At 37.4% G+C, this 27,101-nt stretch overlaps 1 protein-coding gene across 2 annotated transcripts in view; it reads right to left on the reverse strand.

Moving 5' to 3' along the window:
* Positions 1 to 731: 731 nt before the first annotated feature.
* Positions 732 to 27,101, reverse strand: part of LOC129755746 (potassium voltage-gated channel protein eag) — a 48,409-nt gene continuing 22,039 nt past the window's right edge. For both annotated transcript variants that reach the window (XM_055752374.1, XM_055752375.1), the window contains exons 4-10: positions 21,170 to 21,276; positions 20,348 to 20,491; positions 12,800 to 12,896; positions 11,957 to 12,111; positions 2,697 to 2,888; positions 2,127 to 2,285; positions 732 to 1,157 (exon numbers count right to left, since the gene is read on the reverse strand). In XM_055752374.1, coding sequence (XP_055608349.1) covers positions 1,020 to 1,157; positions 2,127 to 2,285; positions 2,697 to 2,888; positions 11,957 to 12,111; positions 12,800 to 12,896; positions 20,348 to 20,491; positions 21,170 to 21,276 — 992 coding nt within the window. In that variant the 3' untranslated portion in view covers positions 732 to 1,019. The remainder of the gene's footprint in view (positions 1,158 to 2,126; positions 2,286 to 2,696; positions 2,889 to 11,956; positions 12,112 to 12,799; positions 12,897 to 20,347; positions 20,492 to 21,169; positions 21,277 to 27,101) is intronic.

Below are 27,101 nucleotides of genomic sequence, written 5' to 3' on the forward strand. Positions count from 1 at the left end.
GCAACGAGAGCGTAATTAATTATTTAAATAATCAGTTTTCAGTTCTCACCGAGCCGAAGAACAGTTTTGAATCGGAAAACTGAACAAACTGCACATTAGTCCGTAAAAACATTATTCTTGAGCAAAACGTGCTCCTAATTTTCACCTTTAAGGTGGCTCTCAGTTCACTTTGGCGCAACGCATTTTAGCCATTCCAACTGCCTGCAACATTGATTTTTTTTTCTCAATAAAATCTTTAAAAATTGGAAAAAAGTCCTGATCTTCATAAAGGAGGTAGTTTAACATGTTTTGCATCCGCTGCAACTCATTGGGTCTTTATAACTTTTTTTCATAATTTCACCTGTTTTGCAGGCATCAGTTTCTTTAAATTGGATTGTTTATTGAACTAGGTTGGTATGTTGCACTTCTGATTTATCCAGATATCCTTCTTATCTTATCTTAGTTCGGAGAAAAAGGTTAAGCCTTTGATTATGTACAAAGAGTGTAGCGAATGAACTCTAGCAGCTTAGCGCAACTAATGAAAGTATTACAATAACTGAACTCAACTTACTCCCTAACAGATTGAAGCGATTCCGAACAGAATATATAACATTAAAGAACACAAAAAGACACAACAAAATAACACAAATTGAGTGTGACATTTTTTTTTCTCATCGGAAAAAAGTGAATGATGGCACGAACATATAGATATGGGGTTTGATGGTGAGTAAAAAAAAGCCTAGTGAAAAAAAAGATACAACTGAGATGAACGAAAACAAGCGATTGACGTGAGTAACGTAAAGTAATATGTATAATTTGACAGAATTTTGGCGTATCACAGCTAGCTTCCCAATAGATAAAAACCAATCACGACACGGCACAATAGAAGGTTTGTTCATTGAAGGTTGGCAGCGACAGGTAAGATTTTTTTTAAACAGCTTTACACACAGGACGTTTGCAAAGTGAGTGTCGGTGAGGAAAGAGCGAGCGTCATAGTACAGTTTGTTGAGGTTTTTTTTTGTTTTTTGCTAAAAATAACACTACTCTCTTAAAAATAACGGTGTCAAAATAACAGGACGTGGCAACGGAACGTAGAACACTGCACCTGCAATTATCATCATGCAGATAGTGAATACCTTCTCGTTGTCCGTCTCGGCGGCCACATTGCCGAACCCAACCTAGAACGAGAGAAGGGTGAGAAAGAGAAGAAGGAAAAACCGTTTAATATTTGAAGGATTTGCTATTGTAGGTATCTGAACTGTTAATCAAATCTGGGAAGAGCCCCGACAGAAAAAAGTCATAACATAACTCAGTTCAAATTTAAATATGTTTCCGCATGGTGTATTACACTCGTTATGTGCTCTTGAACCTTCACCCACCCCATTCCCTTTGTTCCTACAGCCATCCTTCTCAGGTTGACTTTCGAGCTATCAATCAAATTTAATCAAATCTTAGTTTGAAAATCAATTCAATATTGCAACGTTTAAATATCAAACTCATAATGTTTTCACAATAAAACGGAATGGGTGCTTATGAAAGAGCACATTTTCGCGTAGATCGACATTGACGATGGTAAGCGCGATTTTTAACTGGAGAGAACCTCCTCGAGGGTACATTTTAGCCTGCGCTTCGAAGCACGTGACCCAACAATCGTTCTTGATTACGACTGTGATTAATGTGTGACATTCTTTCAAATAAAACGTATGTTCTCAAGCTGTTTTAAAAACAGTTGGCAAATTGCGCGAATGGAAGTTGATGCTAAGTTACACAATCATTAACTTAATTAAATTTTCATACAAGCAAAAAAAACAATACTGCAATACTAAAAAAATGCGTTTTCAATTTTTCCTTTAAATAAAAATCACCAGTTGGGAGCTCTGACGTACACATTGCAACATATGATTTACGAGGTGTAACGACCAGATGGACCACCTCGCCCAGCTTGACAGATGCTTTAAAGTTTAAAATTTAATTTGGATCCCATGTTACTGAGCATCCTCTCCGGTGAATTGATAACTCGTTTAGGAACGTGTTGAGTGGTCGGGCTCAATTTTGAAAGCGGCATCTCCGCTCCCCCTTTTCTCAGGATTATCGCCATGCAGCGGGGGCGGATAGAGAAAATTGGATCAATATTTTAATTAGCTTACCGATGTCATACATGTCATCGTGAAGTAGAGTGCCGTAACGTACATCGTTTTACGGGACGGTCCATTGACCAATTCAGGTGCATTTGATTCGTTGGACCAGACGTACGAATACGGACTTTGGGTTACATTCGCCAGTTTCCACAACCAGCTATATTGTACCTGGAGAGAAGGAAAGGACGAGAAAGAAACAGAAAAACCATTAAGTACATTTAGTGAATTAAAATTTGATACAAATCAATTTCGGCCGCATGAATGAGCAATAGGGTGGTCCTTATTTCCCGAAGTCATTGAAACTCAGCTCCCATCCCCCAATGTTGATCCAATCAATGATTTCAGAATTCTGGAATAGTTCTAGCTCATTTGAATAAGTCTAAGGCGAACTGAAAAGACTTTCAAACTTGTATGGAAATTGGATCGAATTTGTATGAAAGATAAAAGAAAATGTAGTTATCTTGATAAAAAGAACAATATATATTAGGGGGTGGGATTCACTGCTCCTCTTGGTTTCTTAAATCTTCCATGTAGCTAAGGGCCACCCTAACGACCAATCCAAACTGCATGCTTCTATACCCCATTGTCTGCGTCGCTTCGGCCGATCGAGTACCAGATGCAGGCCAACCAGTGGGCCACCAGCATGTAGAAGCACAGCAACAGAATCAACATTGCCGCTCCGTACTCCAGGTATCGATCCAATTTCCGCACGACTCGGCCAAGTCGAAGTAATCGCACCACTTTCAGTGCACTAAAAAGTGATCCGATGCCCTGAATAATACAAAAAAAGATATATTTTTTAATCTTCCTTTGATAAGAATCCAGGAATCAAGATTGATGATGGTGAAGTTTGGAATGCAGAATATGATCATGTTGTTGTATACTACTGTTGTATAAAGGGTGATACGGTCAAAATTTGGTCTAGGGAAAACGCGTGTTAATCGGTGAAATCTTTTATTTAAAAAATCAAATTAAACTTCTTTTTCAATTAGTATAAAATTCAGGAAAAATATGCATTTAGGCTTCCGCTTTTCCAAATCCGAATTGCCGGGCCTTACGCTCCACCTTCTTCGCCGCAGAACGCCAGTTTGCCTTGAACTGCTGCTCGTCCTTGGCAGTTTTTTTGTCTTCTTTAGGCGTTGTTGGCGGCGTTCCACTCCATGGCCTGTTTACCGTAATGGCAAGATGCCAAATCCGGCCAACCGTGTTTCTTCAGGAAAGGCAGCAGACGTTTATTCAAACTTTCACGTAAATTTCTTGGTTGACAGTCCCGGAAGCTATGAAACAGCTGCTTTTCAAGTCACAGGTACAGATGGCTTGCCAAACCAGACATTTCTTCGCGAACATTGACAGTTTCCCCTTCCTTTTGCCGTATAAAACTCCTGTCCCGGAAGCTGCTTGTAGTCGGCTTTGGCGTAGGTTTCGTCGTCCATTACCACGCAGTCAAACTTCGGCAGCATCGTCGTGTACAGCCTTCGGGATCGCGCTTTGGCCGTCGTACTTTGTTTATCATCGCGATTTGGAGTCACTACCTTCTTGTAAGTCGATAGTCCGGCTCGTTTTATGGCTCGATGCACGGTTGTAGACGATACACCCAGCTACCCCTTGATGTAGTATCATATGGTGAAACCAAGGGGCACATCTGGCACACGAAGCCCAAGATGGTTTTAGTGGGACGAACCCACTCACGGCAGCAAACACCCGGCTGTTATGGTTTGAAGTCAAATTTCCATCTTGTAAAAAAAAAACACCCAGCTTATTTGCGGCATCTCGGAGAGAGAGGTTAGGGTTTCGCTTGAAACTATCGGCAACTCTCTTTGTCGTCTCAGCGGCTTCCGGTTTTCGATTTCCCCCCGATCCAGACTTCCTGGCTGTCGACAAACGTTCCCCAAACACTTTAATTACATTTGTAACGGTTGATTTGGCCACTTGGACGGCATATTGACAACTGAAGAGTGAATTCCAAAATCAAAATATTTATATATAAAATAAATATTAATCACACACACACACACACACACACACACACACACACACACACACACACACACACACACACACACACACACACACACACACACACACACACACACACACACACACACACACACACACACACACACACACACACACACACACACACACACACACACACACACACACACACACACACACACACACACACACACACACACACACACACACACACACACACACACACACACACACACACACACCTTCAAAATGAGGGGTGTTCAGGTTTTTTAAATGCAAAATTGAAAGAAATACGCCGAGTTGATATTGACCTAATTTTGACCGTATCACCCTTTACTAAATTTTAAAAAGATAAAAAAAACACAGCATAAGACGTCAAGAATCCAATTAAAAAAAACTGTGTAGATACAGTTTAAACTAATTTTTTTTTAATAGATACGTTTAACATCGATTTATCGATGGGATGAAGAGATACTTGAAATCGAAATCTCAATTGGTGAATCAATAAAAAGACAAACATGTAAACTTATTATTCAGACAAAAAACCGAAACAATTTTGTTATGGGCCAATTCAAATAAGTAGCTGAAAGAGTTACAAACATTCTGGTTTGTTTTTTGAGAAATAAAAGATTCTAAGTTAGGTAGAAGTGTTGAAGTCCAGTCCATAGGCGGGGTTGGGAAAAACGACCTCAAATCGACAATTTTTACAATATGTAACTGTATGAATATAGCTATGAAGCAGTCTTAATACGCTTGTACAAACGTAGGATTCCGATATTAGTGTCCCACAAATTGGCTCCAAAAAGGCTATCGAATTCCGGGTAAGCAGCAGACAACTTCGGTCATCAACCACCAGCGATGGCAGGGCAGAACGAAGGCCAGACACTTAGCGATATTGCTTGAACGGAAACACATTCATTCACGCGAATAGGTTTTAAAAAGTGTTTTTATTGTTGCAAATGAATATTTAACATGTAATTTAAATTATAGCGTTTCACATCACGCAACGCCTTTTCGTCAGGATTTTTCTCACCAATTATTCTATATTTTGAATGTACAGTAGACCGCTGCAACTTTTGTATGGAAATTTGAAGTTTATAAATTTTTGCACCACCCATGACTTTTATTGGTTGTTTTGACTGCTGAAAATAGCAATTTTAATTATAGCGGATATTTCGTGTTTAAATACATTTTTTTCTATCGTCATCAATGAATTGAAGTTTTAATCTTATTAAACGCATTGAAAAATATATGGAAAGTCGGTCAAAGTGGCCTTAAGACACTTTAACTTCTTTGACTTTAAAAGACATATTTTTATCAGATTTACGGGCTGACCCGGTTTGCTTTGCAACACCTGTTAAAAAGTGAAATTTTTATCAGTAGGTACCTCAAATTAAAATTTTAAAATTGTTTTTTTAAATTGTTTTTCAAAATGGAAGCTGCAGTTTCAGCTTCGAACTGTAATACTAAGAAGATGAATTCTAATTTTCGTGTATGATTTTTTTTATGTTGTAAAAATCTTTTCTTAAGTATGTTTTTCAAATCATTGATTAAATTCTCAAATTAGTACTCTGCCTTTATTTGCTTCAACAGAACTTAAGTTATGCAAAAATGTGTGTTTCTCGTGTATGGAATCATCCTCCTCTTCCCCGTCCGATATAAAGCAGGTTTTAAATTAACATAGAAACGTTTTTTGTAAATACATAGCATCACAAGCATAATTTTGAATTATTTGCTTCATTGGCTTTCAAGTTCTGCAAACAAATATGTTGTCTATTAGCGTTATTCTTAATGTTGATTGTATTTGGTAGAATATGGGAGGAATCTGTCGCAGCCCGTGGCATAGAGGAGAGCCTTCAAGTCTTCTAAGCCAACGGTCATGAGATTGAATCCCTGTCACGGTATACATTCTACACAATCTGTGGGTTGGTGGTTTTAGCATTTGTATGATGCCTATCCATCATATCCTCGAAAGATGTACACTTCGAGGAAACATCAAGTTTAATTGAGATTCTGCATGTGTTTGTATTCGTTAAAAAAAGTAATTTTTAAATAAAATAAAATCTTTATTACAAAAATACAATAAATTATCTGATCAAATGAGAAAGAAGTCGAAGGAGTCTTTCAATAAAGTAGTTGCTCCACTAAGAAAAAAAAGGTAACAAACTTTAAAAAAGACACAAACAAATTTGTTTTTGTTGATAGCATGTATGTTACATTACACCACTGCAAAAAATTACTTTTTGATCCCATATTTTGTATGGAACTTTGTATGGAAGAAGAATTTTCAAATAGAATCAAATAGACTTGAAATGATGTTGGTCTTTGATTTTCGGTTTTGACTATTTTTAAGCTTCATTTTTTGCTAATGTGACAACAGCTAAACATTTCATGAAAAAAGTTATAACCTTTTAAAAATAAAAAAAATCAGAATCCATGGGAAAGTAATTAAAAATGGCAGACTTTGCTTGCTAGAGCTTTTAATAGTTTCATGAAACGTTTTTGCAAAGATTATATAAATCAATAAGTTCCCTAGCTATGCAAAGCAATTTTTTAAGATTTTGTATTCTCATCCTACGGTTTCACAGCTTTCAAATAAGCAGTTAAAAATGCTAAAATTAAAAAAATATATGAAAACAAAAATTTTATATATCATTGAATATCTTTTATGGGGTACAAGTTAGATAAGTGCTTTGTTCACATGAAATGTACTGCAAAAATCAAAGAATATTTTTCAACCAAAGGTATATTTTTTGAAAAAAAAAATTGTTTTTCCATACAAATTTCCATACAAAATTAAAACTCGTTGCGCTAAATAATTCAGGACTGGATGAATCGATTCCAAAACTTTTATTGCTATTTCTGGCAGCAAAAACAACCAAGAAAAGTTATGGGAGGTGTTAAAATTGCTTACAGCTTGCAGCGGTCTGATGTTACAATTATATAATATGAGAGCTCTTTTTAATTGAAATGGGTAGAGTCTTTCAATACAACGTATCATTTAATTTCAGCAAAACGTGTTTTGTTTGCCATATCAATAAATCATCTCATGAGAACAAAACGCTTATGTTTATTATTTTTTATTATCATTTTTATCAAAAACTGTTCGAATTTATCATATTTCAATTTATTTTGTAAAGGTGCCCCCTGAATAAAAACGATTAGATAATACTTTAAATAATTTCATGACACAAAAAAATTACATTTTGAGCAAAATTTGATCGGAATCGTTTGAAAATCTTTCGAGTTCTGTAACATTTTATAATGAATTTGTAAAGCACCCCCCGCCTTTTTCCAACAAAGAGATATTTCAATACAATTTCTGCCAAGATGCCAAGTTTCACGATGATCGGTTCAGTAGTTTCCGAGTCTTTAGGGAACAGACAGACAGACAAACATTCATTTTTATATATGTATATATAGAACTGAAGTCTCCGACCATTAACTCAATATTTTATGCAAAGAATCTAAAGATTTTTCAGCAAAACCACTGCATTGCTTCCAAATTTTCCAGATGATTTGTTGCATCTTCACGACGATTCCTGAAGAACTGTATTTCAGCAGATTTGAATTTCTGAGAACATTTCACATAAGATATGCAGTATTTCAGGACCTTTAAACTGCAGCTTCGATTTTTTTGGAGCTTAGTGTCCAAATCTTTCCACTATGCAATGTTTTGACAGTATTTTCATCAAAATCGAGGGGTTGATATTGATGAAAATATTGTCAAATCATCATAGTAAGAAAATTAGGAACCAAAATCCCAAAACAAAAAAATAAAAGCCGCAGGTTCTAAGACCTGAAATACCATAGGGGAGAATGAGGATACTTGATCCCTGGGGATACTTGATTCCTTAGCTATATCTCGAAACTGGAATGTCTTACAAAGATCAAATGTTCTAGAACAATGTGCCAAAATGAGCAAAATAACAATACTTGTAGTTTAAAAAATTTTAACAAAATAATTGTAATTGTGTAATTGAACTTTGTTTGAAAAATTTCACAAAATGTATCTTGAAGATCTTTTTTCATCACTTTAAAATGTTCCTTACATGGGAAAATTATGAAAAGAATATTTGTTCCAATGTATCAATCGTTCGAGCGTAAAATGAACTTCAGAATGCCATATTTTCAAAGCAATGGAAAACTCTCAATTTTTTTTCAGAAAAAGTTTTCTAAAATATTGATTATGGGTACAATTGATCCTCTAGAGTTGGGTACAATTGATCCCCCTTCCAAACGGCATATTCTTCTTCTGAATTGATCGTTATGATTGCTGATTACGAAATTACTAATATTTATCCAAAAACTAATATTTATCAAACAAATGCCTGAAGAAAAGAGCAAAAAAAAATTAATTTTCTCTTAATTATAAAAAATAGCGCCTTTAAGTATGCAATGTTATTAGCGTTGAGACAAAGTTATAGAATTTTCTTCTTGTGTCTGCTATAAATTGTTAAATGAGAACAAACATGACCAAAATAGTCAATGAACATTCTATCTTGGGGTTTTGTTTGATTTTTATACAAGGATTAGGGCTTCCTGAATAAAAGATCAAGTCTCCTTCAATAGGGGATCAAGTCTCCCCTAACTTCAGAAAAATCGCAATTTTTTTACTCCCACGAAAATGCTTCTAGTTCATCAACGGGTTCAAGTATTGTTCTAATTTTTGGAGCATAGAAAATTGAAGTTACAAGCTGTCAGAAAATGTCAAAGACGGCGAGTTGCTAAATTTTTCCAAAAAGATATGATGAAAATAAGAAAAGGGGATCAATTATCCCCACTCTCCCCTATATTTTATGTGAAATTTTCCCAGAAATTCAAATCTGCTGAGGTGTTAAACCTGAGAATTCTGAGGGAAGTGTTCATTTTATATCATTATTTCGTGAAGCTTAATTTAATCAAAAAAAAATTATTCAGCAGAAAATTTGTTCGGAAACATTTCGATGTGATGTGATTGTTTCATGAAGATTGATGAAATGCTACAGTAATTACATTCATTACAAATCCGATCTTCATGAAAAATATATTTTAATCAATTAACTTTCAGAAAGGATAAATTCTTTTACAAAACTGCAAATCTTGAACGGCCTGAATCTTTGGGCATTGTAGAGTGCATTCTTTGACTTCAAATTAACATTCATTATATTATGTGAAAATTTACCAACAACATCCAAGTGAGACATAGAGCAATTATTTTATAAAACGACATCTTCTTCATAAGCGTCAAGGGGGGGCAAAAAAGATCACATCCTATTATCTTTTCATCCGTAAATAGTTCTTTCAAAAGTATACAAAGCGTTAAAGAATCCTTTAGTTCGTTTTATGGATTTTCATTGAATTAAAATTTTATGTTGCTAGGATATATAAAGAAAGAAAGTTATAACTGAGTAAATTAGGTCAAATCCGACGGCACATTTGAATTTCGGAGAAAGTTTCACGCAAGATATGTTTAATATTATTATAAGGCTCTCAAACCGGCGATTTTTTTGGTATTTTGGGTCAACATTTTCCCATAGTGGAATCGTTTGAAAATCGTTCGAGTTCTGTAACATTTTACAGTGAATTTGCAAAGCAGAAGTTTTCATAATAAGCTGTCGTTCCACATATCAACTCCCTAGACCACATTGTGGCTGAGCCTTTGGAAGGCTTTTAAGATGTACAACCATTGGGAAAAAATTTTTATTACAAATTTAGGCACGACATCAAATTTGCCTATTTGGCACAGACAACCTATTTTAAATGATTTTTTAAATTTTTATGTCACTTTTTTTAGACATGAACTAAACCTGACCAATCCTGTAAAAGTACAATCGATAACAAAAATCGAGCGAATTTGGTTCAAATGACTAAAATACTGCATTAAAACCAAAATCATGTGCTTTGCTGTGCGACGATTGGCAAATCACCCTACCAGCATTTCAATGGACTAAATGAAATTGGAAAAGATTATGAGAACTGAAGATATCGCCAATAACTATATCACATAATGTGAACTCGTCTTGAATACATCTGTAAAATTGTTAAAATCATTCCAATTTTGTTATAGTGTGTTTGGGTTTTGTTTGAATCCTTTGACGTTTACGCTATTTTGGGGTTGTGTAAGAGTAAGTTTTGGTTGTTACGCAGGGTTTTGGGTGTCGTATCAACTTCCAGATTGAATTTTGAAGTGTAGGTCCGTTACTTGGTAAGTGGGGTGCATTATTGAATGTTGATCGGGTGGTTTTTGACTGTAAGCCTCCTTGAATTGAGTCTCTAGACGGGACAGAAACAAGCATCGACAGGGTCTCCGGTTTCTGAAAATGGCGCTTAAGCTAGGCTTGCCAGATACTTTCAGAAAAAAGCGGGACATTTCTCGAAAAAAAGCGGGACACAGCCGAAAAAAGCGGGACATTTTAGAAAATCTTGAAAAAGCTAAATTGTGTAGCCCAACTTATACGTTAAGTATCAGCCAAAGTTGTTCATAGAAAGTACACTAAGGTTTTATTTAACGCAGAATGATTTTGCTCAGTTTTTCTTACATGACTTCTATTTACACGGTTCTTTGCTATATGCACCGTTATTTTCCACAGCAAATTAACACGTTATTTGAGAGAAAATATTTCAAGCGTACATGTGAACTTCGGATTTGATACCGCGTAAAAATCTTATGTGTAAATTGAATAAAAATGAGTTTGTTTGGTAGTTTGTTTGAAAATTTGAAAGAAACTTCCATATTTCTATACTTTGGACAATTGGGTCGAAAAAGGTGGTGGCATCACATGTATATAAGGCAATAGAGTATTTCCTGAGACAGATTGTGGTAGGGTAACGTTTTGTTTTTGTTTTGAAAAATGTAAACATCAACTGGTCGCCATTTTGATCTTTGAAGATAAGCACTGTTCAATGCGTTCTTTCAAAAACTTTTTTAATTAAAATCATCAACATACCTTCATTTCTCAACTTGTTATGAATTTACAATTAATTAAATAATGAATTTATATTCTCACCAAGGTGCGCTTGCAAAATCACTTCAATTGCATTGCTTATTTTATTTCGTTACTATCTGGTCATTGAACATGCGTAATGTTGTTGTTATTTTTACCCTACCACGATATGCCGAGAAAATGTAAACATGAGAAATCAGCTGTTCGCTTGACAAGTGGGGAAATAGCTTATTTAACTAAGATTCCGGCAAAAAAAATAATCGTTATAATTCTATCATCTATATATATTTGGAGTCAACCTAAACAATTTTTTTTTTCATAGATTGGTTGAAAGTGCTCAAAGAACACTTAACTGAATCAGAATCTTACTGTAATGCTAAGAGCTTCAGATTTATTCAGTATTGTCTTATATAAACTATGAAAATGCTGCTTATTTTGAAGAAAAGACTATTTGAAATATTTTCTATTCGTCACAGAATTCAAATTGAAGCTGAAGTTTTTTTTCCAGAGTTAGTCAGTTAACTTTGTAAAAGTTTTCCAAGTAAAAAAAGCGGGACATTTTGAGGAAAAAGCGGGACAGCGGGACATTCAACAAAAAAGCGGGACATGTCCCGCTTTTGCGGGACGGATAGCAACCCTAGCTTAAGCTGTTGACAGCTCGGGCTCTATTGTAATTAGTGGTGTGCTTATTCGCTCAGATGTTTGAATCTTCTGTACATCGGAAAAGATTTGAATGCATGTACAAAAACTGCATTCATTACAGGAAGTTGTTGTCAAAATCATTAAACACTAAAACTGATAAAACCAATAAAACCAATAATAATAAAATAAAACTATATTTTAAAAGTTAATTTTGTTTTTTAACCATCAATTTTTTAATAGAGGCAAAATAAAGAATAAAATCCAATTTATACTCACATCTTCATCATGATCGAACGCATTGAAGACGTCGTAGGGCAGACAGCTGAGCAGATCGATGATGAACCAGGATTTGAGATAGTTCATCCGGATAACTTTCGGATCGCTGACAACCTCACCACCAGGACCGACAAACGTGGTGTGGAAATTTAATACTGCAATTAGAAAGAAAGCGAACAACAAGAAGAGAATCAGCGCCATTTATGAGTAATCAGTTTTCCACAACAACGACCGACGCGACGGTGCCTGTTCAGGAAAAAGCGCGTTTCGACGCCCGCCACCGGAACCACACGACGACGACGACGCCGACCCGACTTTGATGGACAGGAGGAAATTTGTAATTCTGATCGCCGCATGAAACATTCCTGCCATCAACAACGGGCATTATTTCGAACGGAAGGAATGTTGAAGCGTGGGCTGAGCATAAAAACAGCGGTGGCGAGGGGAAAACTTTGCTATATCTCGTTAAATAATTTTCTCCAGGCCAGGAATGGAAAGCGGAATGGAATTCAAAAATTCAAAACTCCTGGTCCACTCGTGAAGGTCACGTGGGATGGCTATCAACTGACAAGAGCGTTCAACTTTCATCGCTGCGAGTGCCTGCTCCCGTCAAATTATATTCATAACAATAACGTGCAATAACAAACATGGAAATGCCTTCACCGTCCTATTCGAACGCTCATTGTTGTGGACTGTTTGTTTCTAATGATTGTTAAATTATTCATACAGATTATACAAGTTTGTTCAAGCAACTGATTCGAGCTTACTCAATCAGAGAATCAGGCAATAAAAAAGCTTCTGAAATATGTAAACTCTCATTGATCAATAATCCCGTGTACTTACCAATATCTATGAAAAATATAACATCTACAATCGAGTCAACCACTAATAGTGACACATCCTCAGATGTTTTATTCTTGAAGGCTACATTGTATGGTACCTGTGCCGGAAGCAAAAAAAAAACATATTAAATTATTATTTGGTTGGAAAAGATTGTTTGATATAGGTGAATATTTAATTCAAATTTTGTTTTGTCGAAATGTGAGGAATTTTTTACGGAATGATTTTCAATCAACAACATTTTTTTTTCTGTAGGGGAGAATGAGGATACTTGATTCCTTCGCTTTATCTCGAAACAGCAATGTCTCACAAATATCAAATGTTCTAGAAACATGTGTCAAATAGAACAAAAAAAACAATGCTGTTATCTCAACAAATTTTAAAAATGTTTTTTTTTGAGTTTTTTAACTTTGCTTAAAAAATTTTTACAAAATATGATTTAAAGATCAATTACATGAAAATGTTTCTCTAATGAAAAAATTATAATTAAAAATACTTATTCCAATGTGTTAATCGACAATGCAATATTTTCAAGGCAAAAATGAACACTACAAATTTTTTAAGAAGAAGTTTTCCAAAATGTATGTTATGGGTATAATTGATCCCTAGAATCCGAAAAGACATATTTTTTCTGGACGGATCGTGATCATTGGTTATCATGAAATTACTTATATCTGTCTAATAACTAATGTTTATCCAGTAATTATCTGTTGAAAAGGACTCAAAATACTGTATTTAAGAAAAAAAAACCCAGAAAATTGCGCCATTAAGTATGCAATGACTTTAGGGTAGTAAACAAACTTTTAGAATTCTCTTTGTCTTTCTGTTACAAACGGTGAAATGAGAACTAAAATGGCAAAAAATAGTAAACGGACCTTTTATATCTGGATTTTAATTGTTTTTTGCATAGAGTCAGGGAACTCAAAATTAAGGATCAAGTCTCCATTAGTGAAGGATCAAGTCTTCTGTAAATTAAAAAAACATCACAATTTTTTAAGTCTCACGAAAATGTTTCTAGTTCATCTACGAGTTCACGTATCGTTCTAGCTTTTGGAGCATACAAACTTGAAATTACACGATGCAAATGCTTGCTGTGGGGTAGCGGCATCAGAATACTACACCGGGGTCACTGACCCATGCCGTAAGAGGCGACTAAATTCAGCAATGCTCCTCCCACTAATTGACCTACGCAAACGAACTCGGACTATGGACTCGGAATAGATTGGAACCATCCCCCCTTCTAATGATAACACATGCAACGGAAATGGACTATGAAAACGGAACTGAAACCCATCTTATAAAGACAAATGCAATGGATATGGACTACGTAAACGGAACTGACGGAACCCCTCTTTAGATGAAGAAATACGCAATGAACTCGGACTTTTCTATTGAAACTTATTGGATACAACGACCCAAGGTTGCCCAAGTGTGCCGCTCATGGGAGTGTGAAAACGTCTCTATGCGAAAGACCGTGCTGATGAGGTGGAAGGATGGCGGGTCGAAAATGTGTCAGTCGCAAACAGTAACCTGTGGGGCACCAGGACGCACCCCACAGTAATGAAGTCCTTACTGCGCTAAAGCAGGGCACTGGCGCAGTGGACCGTATATTTCCCTAGCTACTCGTGGGACTAAACATGAACCAAAACAACAACAACACCAAAAACAGAAGGAATTTCGAGATAACTGACGCTAGCTCGGACGAAGGAGGAGAAGGTAGAAGAACGCAGACAGAGGTCTTTGCAAAGAGAGGACTCCTTAGGTCTCCTCTACTAAGCAAAGTAGTAAAAAAGCTAGGAAAGGAGATTGGCAGGGAGGTTGTCAAGGAAGCGGGGAGAAGTCCGGCCGCAGATGGGTCCACTGAAAACCTCAGTAGTTCCCAGCAAGAGGAGTAGGTCCCAGTCGCAGGAAGAGGTGCACCAAGGAGCATCAAAAAATGTGGCCTTTTGGAGGCAGCCGACATGGTCGACAAGATGCAGGAGTTTGTGCGAAGTGCCAACAACGTGCACACGCACATCAAGACCTGGGTGTCGAAATTGGTGGTGCTTCTGCAGAGCCATCAAGGAACGAACAGAGCTGGTGCGGAAAGCCGAGGCTGCGGAGAATGGATTGGAGGAAGTAAAATTAGTTGCTTCTCAGGATCTTCGAAGGAGTCCAAGCCGAGAAGAACCGCGAAAAGAGATCGCGACTCCCCCGTCGTAAACGATTCCTCCAAAAAAAAAAGGATGGGTGCAGACGGAGAAAGTAGTGCGAAGGCTGGCGAATGGTTCGTAATAGGAAGGAGAGCACAAAAAGAAAGGTCGTCATGAAGCCACCCCCAAAACCAAAACCTCAACGGGTGTTGTCCAGGGGTGATGCCCTTATCGTGGAAGCGAAAGAAGGCACAACGTACCTGGTATGAGCAACGAATCAGTAGCTACAAAACTGAGAAAGACGTATGGTGGAATGCAGATTGCGACGATTCGTCTCTCGCCAACAGCGGCCAACATTCTACTAACGGCAGGGAGTGAAGAAGTTGGATGGTCAGTGGGGCACTTTAGAACCGCATGGACGATCGGGGAGTTCAACACAATGTTGGATGAACTCACTCACGAACTGACAGGAAGGGCCCCTGTAGTGATAGCAGGAGACTTCAACGCTTGGGCGGTTAACTGGGGTAGTAGGGGCAACAATCTTAGGGGCACAGTCTGCTAGATTCCTTCGCGAGACTGGAGGTTGAGCTTTGCAACACTGAATCTACCAGCACCTATCGCAAGCATGGAATGCCAGATATCATCTTTGCGAGCCCATCACTAAAAACTGACATAAATTGGACAGCGACCACCAGGCGATACGTTATAGCGTAGGAGACCGAAATCCGGTGTCAGTAAGGCAACTGCCAATCCATGAGCGGAGATGGAAGACCAAAGTTTTCGATAAGGAAGTGTGCACCGAAGGTATCAACATTCAGGAAGCATCGCAGGTCCGTAATGCTGAGCAGCTGACGAAAATGATGGTAGCGGTGTGCGACATGACCATTAGACTGAGTCGATTTGGGGTCATTTTTGAATTTCTCAAACCCTGGGGTCTAAAAGCTTCGTCTTGATCTAAAACTCATCCATGATTTTTTGCAGAATTTTTAAGTAACGTTTACATGAGTAAGATTAAGCTTTTAGGTTTGTATGGGAAAATTTAATATTTTGTACTGAAAAATCAACATCATTTTTGTTTCTTCTATGGAACCGAGCCAGCTGATGGTTTTTGTGCCAATTTATAAATTTCCTAAAGGAAATTTCCCGCTGAACAACTTTGAAGAACACCGTAACTTCGTATCTTATTAGACAAAAAAGTTATTAGCTGTTTGACAGAGGTATGTCTTTTTGCATTGATAAACAATAAATTCAATTGACATCACTGCTGGAGCCTCGCGAAGTATTGCAAGAAAAGTAGTCATGATAGGCCTCGCTAGGCACCCTGCAGGATGTCAATTGAATTTATTGTTTATCAATGCGAAAAGACATACCCCTATTAAACAGCTAATAACTTTTTTGCCTAATAAGATAGGAAGTTAGTGTCTCCAACAAAGTTGTTCAGCGGGAAATTTCCTTTAGGAAATTTATAAATTGGCACAAAAACCATCAGCTGGCTCGGTTCCAAAGAAGAAACAAAAATAATGTTGATTTTTCAGTACAAAATATTAAATTTGCCCATACAAACCTAAAAGTTCAAATTTACTCATGAACACGTTACTTAAAAATTCTGCAAAAAATCATGGATGAGTTTTAGATCAAGACGAAGCTTTTTAGACCTCAGGGTTTGAGAAATTCAAGAATGACCCCAAATCGACTCAGTCTAATGACCATGCCCAGAAGGAATACACCGAAGTGGTGGCGACGACCAGCTTACTGGTGGACCTCAGAAAAAACTGAGCTTCGTACTAGCTGTCTAAAAGCCAGGCGACGAGCTCAACGGGCGAGAAACGAAGCCGATAGAGAAACGAGAGGTGCCGTTTACCGATCTGCCAGGGTGGAACTTAAGCGAGCTATTAAAACAAGCAAAGAAAACTGCTACAGACCCGATCAGGAGAGCATATCAAAATAATAACTCAAACGTATCTCACCAAGATATTTACATCTGATTCAGTTATAATTAAGTACACCAAATTTTCGATTTTAAGTTTCTGGGGTTGGGCTCATATTCAATGATCAAGATTTTTTTTCGGATTGTCCTAAAATAAAATGATTATATCGTATTTTGATATACGTACAGCTTTTTCTGAAACACGGACATCGAAGTCAACGGCTCAAACCTTACATTAACGAGTTTCGCTCAACAGATTTATAAATTTGAATCAAATTTTTGGGAAACTAAAAATGGGGCATGGTTTTATCAAATAATGTAATTTATTGACCTTCCACTAGAAAGTTTTCTCGAAGCACTCATATCTTGATAAGTAATAATTTTTAAAGGTTTTGTTCTGTCCAATATCAAACTATGCTATCTGAACCAGATATAATCTTGATAGGAGCATATCAAAAACTGATATAATTTAACTATGATCGTATAGATTTTTTGATATAATTTGAGATATTTTAACATCCTACGAGTACTGAATTATAACTCATTTAGATAGAAAAAAATAAGTATCAAAATATCTCATTTTGATATAATTTTGTTTTTCCCTCCTGATCGGGGAGCGTTATGCCAGAGCGTAGATGATAACCCATGGGGCCAAGCCTATAGAGTTGCACTGGCGAGATTCGGTGGCCCAAGGTCGCCGACCGAAAAGTGTCCTGAAAAACTGAGAGAGATCGTTGCACATCTTTTCCCGCCGCATGGCCCGACGCAGTGGCCACTTACCCCGTACGACGCGGGTGCCCACGACATCGAGCCAGTAACGAACGAAGAACTTGTGGCTATCGCTAAGAAACTTCCGGTGAATAAGGCCCCTGGTCCGGACGGAATCCCAAATGCAGTGCTGAAGGTGGCGGTACAGACCAAAGTGGTGCTACAAAAGGGTCTCAACGAGGGATCTTTTCCCAATTCGTGGAAAACGGCGAAGTTGGTGCTACTACTGAAACCTGGGAAACCCCCAGGGCATCCATCATCATATAGACCCATTTGTCTGCTGGACACCCTTGGTAAGCTACTTGAGAGGATAATATTAAACAGACTTATTATCTACACAGAAGGCGTAAGTGGACTGTCGGACAGACAGTTCGGTTTTCGGAAAGGGAGATCTACGGTGGACGCCATCCGTATGGTGACAGAGTACGCGAAGCGCGCATATAAAAAGAAGCGGACAGGTGTTCGTCACTGCGCCATTGTGACGATCGACATTAAGAATGCCTTCAACAATGCCAGCTGGGAAGCGATTGCCAAAGCGCTTCACAGGATGCTTGTTCCCAATACTCTCTGCAGGATAATAGGAAGCTTCTTCGAAAATCGAATCCTTACGTACGAAACCGAAACTGGGTTACGATCTACTGCTCTAACAGCGGGTGTTCCACAGGGTTCCAAACTCGGACCTGTGCTTTGGAATGCCATGTACAATGAGGTGTTAACCCTGAAACTACCAGCAGGCGTGCAGATAGTCAGATTTGCTGACGATATCGTGCTCATGATCACTGACGAAACAATTGAGGAGGTAGAAGACCTTGCAACGGTGTCCGTAGAAAGGGTTGGCATCTGGATGGAGGGAGTTAAGCTTCAGATAGCTCACCATAAAACTGAAGTTCTGCTCGTGACCAACAAAAGAGTTTTTCCGCACATGGAGATTACAGTTGAAGGGCACACGACATCTTCGGAACAGCAGCATACCTTGGAGTAATAGTCGACCATCGCTTAAGTTTTCGTGCGCATGTGAAATACTGTTGTGAAAGTGCTTCGAAAGTCATAGATTCATTGGCCTGATTATGCCGAACTGCCATGGTTCAATGAGTAGCAAGAGACGTCTCCTTGCGAGCGTAGCACTGTCGAAACTACGATACGGAGGAGCGGCCTGGAGCTCCGCGATAGAGGTAAAGCGCAACAGATCCAAATTACGGAGCACACATCGGTTGATAGCCATGCGAGTTTCCTATGCGTACAGGACCATATCAGCAGATGCAGCTTTTGTCATCGCGGGCATGATTCCCATCGACATAATTCTGGCGGAGGATATGGAATGTTACAAAGCAAGAGCTGTTAGAGGAGTGCGTAAAATTCAACGAACAGCGTCAATGCTCAAGTGGCAGGAGCAATGGGACGCATCGAACAACGCAAGATGGACGCATTGGCTAATCCCGAGACTTTCAGACTGGGTAAATCGGAAGTATAGAGATGTCAACTTCTACCTAACGCAGTTTCTTTCGGGTCATGGGTGCTTTAAGCAATACCTTCATCGGTTTAAGCTTATCAGCTCGTCTTATTGCCCGGAATGCGTAGAGACGGAGGAATCGGCAGAACATGCTATCTTTGTCTGCCCCAGGTTCAATTCAAGGCGTCAACAACTTCAGAATTTGAACGCTGAACACATAGTGAGTGAAATGTGTCGGGACGAACAGCCGTGGCGTGCTATAGTCGACGAAATCTCGCAAATCATGCGCGATCTGATAAGAATCAGGAAAGATGATGAACGGAGAGAGCGAGATAGTCAACCAAATTTGACAAGCTAATGACACTTTAATTCAAAAGCAACGCGATCTTAGGGCGCGGTATAACCCTAATCTGGACTCATACGTGTGGTGGGACTTAAAAGGTCTCACGTACTCAGCTACGATCTTTCCTGCAGCAAAAGGAAGCGGAGATACCATTCGGGGTGGTCGTGTCGGGATTCTAGCTTGGTAGTTTCTCAATCGGCCATGCCTTAGTGGTTAGAAATCCTGCGGAAGTGGTTGCTGTGACGGGCACGAGTTACTTTGAAAGCGTTACCTTACCGACACACGTTTCGAGGTTCCCGGGATAGTGGATGCTGTGACGGGCGTGAGCTATTATGAAAACGTTACCTAACCGGCACACGTTTCGGGGTCTTCCGTGAAGTTGGCGATAGAGGAAAAGGAGAAGGAGAAAAAGGATTGAGCAGAACGATGATCAAGGAGAAATTGAGGAAAAATTGAGAAAGAGGAAAAGGGTGAGATGTATAAGTGCATGAGCACAGCCTACCCCTTGATGTAGTATCATAGGATGAAACCAAGGGGCACATCTGGCACACGAAGCCCAAGGTGGTTTTAGTGGTACGAACCCACTCACGGCAGCAAACACCCGGCTGTTATGGTTTGAGGTCAAATTTCCATCTTGTAAAAAAAACACGATACAAATGCTGTCAGAAAAAGCAAGTTGCTAAATTTCTCAAAAAGATATGTTGAAAACAAAAAAAAGGGTATCAAGTATCCTCATTCTCCCCTACCTATTTTTAAACTTAAATTTGGAACACTGATTTGTGGATTGCTTAACATATAAACAACCACAATGTTTTGATCGTGAGAGTCAAACAGAAAGTGAAACGAAACCTGAATTTACGAAAGCTTATTTTTTGTATTCTAACGGATTTGAATGGTAGATTGCATAATTGAAGGCGTATTTTTTACTTACCATAATTGCTGTATAAAATGTTAAACACAATATCACCCAATCCCAGATTGCTTTAAATGCACAATAATGCAATAGTATATGCGGCGGTGTTTTTGGCGCTTCTTGACGATATTGTGGCATAACATCGGCACTTAATGACATCATCTGTAGTGAGTTCAAGTCGTCCGGGTTGAGATGTTTCCATGTGAGGCGTAGCGAGCAGCATGAAGTTATGTTAGGTTTCCCGGATTTTCGATCCGTGGTAAGGCGGAGAACCAAGTAGAACGTAAAACAAGAATTAGTTACATGGTAGGAGAAGGAAAATAAAAGAAAATAAGGATCATAAACGGGGACGAGAGGGTGTCGGAGGATAAAATGTTATTCAAAATTCAAACCGGGATGTACGACGACGACTATAATAACAGCTGAATAATAGATGCTGGTTGAAGGGCTTTTAACATCATTGGTGAAAATCTCCGGGCCAGAGAGCGCCAAAATAAATGTATGGGACCAGCTTGGCCCACTGCTCGACAAAACTTTCATTAGAGGAGAAGCTTGATGAGGGCATTAATTTAGATGAGATGTTTATACCGATTTAAGCTTCCTTTAAATTTAACACTTTTTGCAAGGAGAGTATCAGAGCACATTATTCAACAATGTTAAACTAGTTACAGGTTTGGTGTACGAACTGGTTAAAAGTTAAAAACAAAACAAAATTAAACTTTGTTGCCAAAAGGTAGGGGGGCGGGCAGTTTTATGACATTTTTAATATCTTGCTCATGAAACTAGCAACGTATTTCAAAAAATAAATTCTGATAAAAGATTTATTAAACTTGTACTTACATGAGCTAGATTTGATTGCTTTGTAGGATCTTTAAGCGCAGGCAGATGAGCGCTGAATTGACGGCTTCTGGTTACGGATCGGGCCAGCTTGGCAAATTTCGACAGACCTTTACCATCGATGATGGGCAACGACAAAAGAATAAAAATGGAGAAGAACCGGAAAAGAAAATGACGATTAGAATCTTAAAGGCACCCGAAAAGGCAAAAAGAACGTTGGAATTCAAAATAAAGTTGAAGCATTTTACAAATGGCTAGGATTATCTTTGTGTTGTTTTCTTTACTTAAATCTACAAGCAAGCACGAATGGTGGCGATGATAATTAAAATGGTCCCAGCAGTTACCGCGATAAAAGACTTCTGAAGGAAATTTGCTCGACCGTTCCAGAATTTTGGACCGGAATTGTTTGCAATTTCCTCCTGACGGGACTACGTACTATTACCTACACTTTTGATAGACAATTTCGAATGTTATTCCCAACCCGCCAATCATGAGAAAATCTGTAAAATTGATTTGAAAACTCCTTAAAATACCAAGCAAGCTGAACATATTTAGATCGATATCTTAAATCCTCTACCCGGAATTATCCGCACTACATTTCTTTAAACAGATGATTCTCATCATTTGGGTTAGGAAGAATCATGACCGGCCAGTGACCCGCCATGAACCAATTTTATTGCTCCCGCCCAGATGACGGCAACATTAAAGATTCATCATCGATGCTCGCCCATAAAACCCCGGTAGTCATCATGTTATCCTACTGTTCATCGAAAGATGCAGCACGACATTTGGTGCGATCTATTTACAGTTGAAAGGTTAGTTTTCCGATAAATTGGAATTCAATTATTTCAGTCCATCTGGGAAAACCATTTCGCAACTTCGAGAACAAAAACATCGTCATGGCTCTGGGGACTTGCAACATTGATTTGATCGTTGAAAGTAGGTAGGTATTTGTGGAAAATTTCTACCGCCTTTAGCAGTTTAATCTGAATAAACTGTTTTTCAAAATCTTGCGACCCACAAACGAGATATTTTGTTTGACTGATATGTTTCACGTTGCCTTTTTCATCAAAATGATTTTATTCTGAAGATACGATAAATTATGGCTTCAATATAACAGTAGGGGAGAATGAGGATACTTGATCCCTGGGGATACTTGATTTCTTAGCTATATCTCGAAACTGGAATGTCTTACAAACATCAAATGTTCTGGAAAAATGTGCCAAAAAGAGCAAAATAACAATGCTTGCAAAATAATTGAACTATATTTGAAAAATTTCACAAAATGTAACTTGAAGATCTCTTTTCATCACTTTAAAATGTTGCTTACATAGTGAAATTATATTTGTTCCAATTGATCGAGCATAATATAAACTTCATAATGCCATACATTCAAAGCAATGGAAAACTCTCAACTTTTTTTCAGAAAAAGGTTTTCTAAAATGTTGATTATGAGTCCAATTGATTCCTAGAGTTAAAAACGGCATATTCTTCTTCTGAATTGATAGTTATCATTGCTGATTACGAGATTACTAATATTTCTCCAAAAACTAATATTTATCCAACAGCTGTCTGGAGAAAAGGGCTAAAATAATTAATTTTCTCTTAATTATAAAAAATAGCGCCTTTAAGTATGCAATGTCATTTGCGTTGAGACAAAGTTATAGAATTTTCTTCTTCTGTCAGCTATGAATTGTGAAATGAGAACAAAAATGACCAAAATAGTCAATTAACATCCTATCTTGGGGTTTTGTTTGATTTTTATACAAGGATTAGGGTTTCCTGAACGAAATATCAAATCTTTTTTAATAGGGGATCAAGTTTCCCCTAACTTCAGAATAACCGCAATTTTTTTACTCCCACGAAAATGCTTCTAGTTCATCTACGGGTTCAGGGGTCGGGGAACTTTTTGAATCATTACCCCAAAACATTTTTATTTGTGTTGATATTACCCCATGACGAAGAACAAAAAAAACGAAATTCTATTTTTCATCTTCATATTATGCCCTCCATAACCCCCCATATGCACTTTTCACTCTCAAAATATTCACGGTTACCCCCAAGAATTTAACTTTTACCCCATTTGGGGTAATTTACCACGGTTCCGACCGCTGGGTTAAACAATCGTTTTAATTTTTGGAGCATAGAAACTTGAAGTTACAAGCTGTCAGAAAATGTTAAAAACGGCGAGTTGCTAAATTTTTCCAGAAAGATATGGTAAAAATAAGAAAAGGGGATCAAGTATCCCCACTCTCCCCTAAAAGCGGGTGGGGTGGGAGGTGATGAATGAGGATTCTTGATTCCTTCTCTATATCTCGAAACCGGATTTTCTTACAAATGTCAAATGTTCTAAAAAATGTACCAAACAGAACAAAAAAACAAAGTTGTAATCTTTACAAATTTTAGAAATTTTTGTTTTCGAGTTATTGAACTTTGTTTGAAAATTTATACAAAATGTGATATGAAGATCTTTTTTATCACTTTTGAATGTTTTTCACATGAAAAAATTATAATTAAAAACATTTATTCCAATATGTCAATCATTAGAGTATAATATGATCTTCATAATGCCATATTTTCAAACAATAGTAAACTCTCAATTTTTTTAAGAAGAAGTCTTCCAAAATGTATGTAATGGGTATAATTGATCCCTAGAGTCCAAAAAGATGAATTTTTCATCTGAATTCATCGTAATCATTGGTTATCATGAAATTACTAATGTATGACCAAGTTAATGTTTATCGAATAATTATCTGTTAAAAAGGGCAAAGAATACTGTATTTATCTAAAAACTAGAAAATTGCGCCTGAGAGTATGCAGTTACTCTAGGGTAGAAGACAAAGTTTTATAATTCTCTTTGTCCGATACTTACAAACTGTGAAATTAAAACTAATGTGGCAAGAAATAGTCAACGGACCCTTTATCTTCGAAATTTATTAGATTTTTGTCTAGGCACAGGGCATTCTGTATAACGGATCAAGTTTCCGTTAGTGAAGGATCAAGTCCCCTGTAACTTTAAAAATATCATAATTTTTTCATTCCCACGGAAATGCTTCGAGCTCATGTACGAATTCATATTTTGGAGCATATTAACTTGAAATTACAAGCTGTCAGAAAATGCAAAAGACGGCGAGTTGCTAAATTTTCTCAAAAATATATGATGAAAATAAGAAAAGGGGATCAAGTATCCTCATACTCCCCTACACATTCGTCCTGTAAATTTACGGTAAATGTTCTGCTCCTTTTTTTACAGGATATTTGCCGTAATTTTACACCTTTTATTTGTTGCTGTGTATGGTTTTTGCTTACCCGACTCTTCCCTAATTAAAAGTATTTTCAATGAACTATTATAATTGAAATTACGGAAGGTTTAAGCTTTTTACTGTATGCAAAATCACTTCAAGATTTTAGGAAAGAATAATTTGGAATTAATACTTAACTTGGTAACTTTGAGCAGAAAATGAAAAATTAAGGGTTCAAAAAAAAATTTTAAAGAATTTTCTGGATACATTTCAATTTTTTATAACTTCCCCGAAACATCATACATTAATTTTGGTAACGCAGCGTTCCAAATCTGGGATGTACATACGTACAGAGCTAGTCAATTCCTGGAACACAAACCACTCATGAGCATAATGCTCTACTTAAGTCAATATAATTTGCACAAATTGATAAGGACAGAATTGCGGCTGAAAATCATCATTAAATAATCAGCACATTTCAACACGTCGGGAAAACAAACCGTTTTCAGCACGAGATGACAGGGAAAAAAAACTACAAATCAAACAAAAAAGCGGAAGCAGTTTGCATGCTCCGTGACAAACATGGTCGATATTGAGTGGAACGGAACGAAAGCCATCATCAGACAGCCTGCAGGAGCAACAGATAGGGAAGATTCAAACATCAACACGGGAAATGGCAAGCGGCTTCTGCTTCATTCATCCGCTCTCTATAGAGCCTTGTTTTGTGTTATATGTATAAACAAATATCCACAAGCATCGTACGGACGAATTTACTATTTTGCGCTACCCGAAACTCAACCCGAATTTCTCCCTCCACATCCTAGGGCTTCTGAATTGGGGAACCCGAAACCGATCCAGTTTGGGAGCTCGTGGAAGCAGCTGCTTCAAGTCTAGCCTAGGGTTACCATATACCGCGACACCAAAAAGAGTACATTGAGATCATTTATCCAGAAGTCAGGAGAAACGTTGAACAGTAGAACCCCGTTCAGCCGAACTCCAGTTTTCTGAGCTCCCGCGTTATCCCAGCCATCAGGTTGACACAAGATCCATATATTCACCGAGCTGTGCACTCGGATGGTATGCAAAAGGTTTTACAGTGGAACCTCGCTTACCCCAAGGAATATTTAAAGGAGGTAGTGCCGAGGCAGCCTTGCTTTAGTATTAGTACCGCCTGTGACGTCACTGTTGCCAGTAATCTGTTGATTTATATGGAAAGTTTTCCTTTTTTGTTAGCAATTGAAAAAATTTGAAGATTTTTTCAACTTTGAAGGCACACAATTCTAGAAATATTATTGTTCTTCAAGACTGATACTAAAAAAGTTGAATGTAGTAGTTGTTTTGCTTTAATTCAGACGATTGAAGTTGCTGTGGTATCCTAACTCCAATTGACAAAACTTGATAATTAGTTCAAAATTTTGCTTATAAATGTTGAAATCAGTTAGGATTGAATCGTTGGTAAAATAAAATAACCAAAATTAGTATTTTTCGAATCCAACCACAATCTTTTATTGGAATTTAGTAAACCAAGGTTGCAATGGTTTTATTGGGGTTAATTGTTCTATATTAGAAATTCATATGGTACACCATGTTAGATTCAAATCATGACGATGAGGTGCACTGCCATAAACTACCAATAAGACCTTTTGAAAGGGGAAAATTATTATTTTTGCTTGTTTCACATAGAGCATGACTGTGCATTCAATTACAAATTCAAGAATAATACACACTGCAGTCTATTAAACACAAAGAAACCTCATAGCACAATCAACTATTGGCCTTACAACATAATCCGAATCAAATTGGATTTTAATTTAGTTCTTTAATGTGTTTAACTTTGAAATTTGAGTTTTACCAGTATAAACCTTCGACAGCTTGGCAACAGTGACGTCACGAAAAAAATCCAATATGGCTCTCGGCACTACCTTCTTTCAATATTCCTTGGCTTACCCGAGGTAATGAGGGGAGGGACCATCCCGGATAAGTGAAACCTCGGATTAAACGAAATACATTGATAAACCCAATCCTTTTGCTCTTGTTTTGCATATCATTCAGGCGCATAGCTCGGTTCTTAAATATGTACATAGATTTTATTTTATTATTTTCCTGGCGTTTCTGGCAAGTTCAGATTTTAAACTGGCCTAAAATGTCAATTTTACCGTTCAAACCGTTTTTTTAAGGAATTTAACCCATTAAGAAAATTATTCCTCAAAATTTAATACTTTAACAATATATCACGATGATAAAACACATTTTTACATGGATTTTGAATGAACATAATAGCTCGGATAAGCAGGGTTCTACGGTATGTATTTCGTGCTATCAGAGGCATCGAGACATTTCAATTCAATCAAAATTGTTAATGTCTTGGAAGTGATGTGACTTACATGACAATTATATATTTTCTTTTAAAATATTCCTGTACTATACCTAAATTTTGTGCATATTGATTACTGCTTGCATACTCAAAGGCGCTTATTGCGCTCACTGTTTATAACGACTTAAAATGCATGATTAATTATTAGAACAAAATGTTAAAGTAATTTGCTGTAAGCTGTATTGGTTTCGTAGTTTTTGAATCAGTTGTAAAACACCTTCATAAAATGGAAGAAAAACGTCGGTTTTTCTGATCAAATGTCTTTCAACAAAAAAAGAGTACATTTGGTAAAATTTCACAAAAAGAAGAGTACGCCCAT

This window comes from Uranotaenia lowii, chromosome 3, assembly GCF_029784155.1.
Source record: "Uranotaenia lowii strain MFRU-FL chromosome 3, ASM2978415v1, whole genome shotgun sequence".
NCBI lineage: Eukaryota > Metazoa > Arthropoda > Insecta > Diptera > Culicidae > Uranotaenia > Uranotaenia lowii.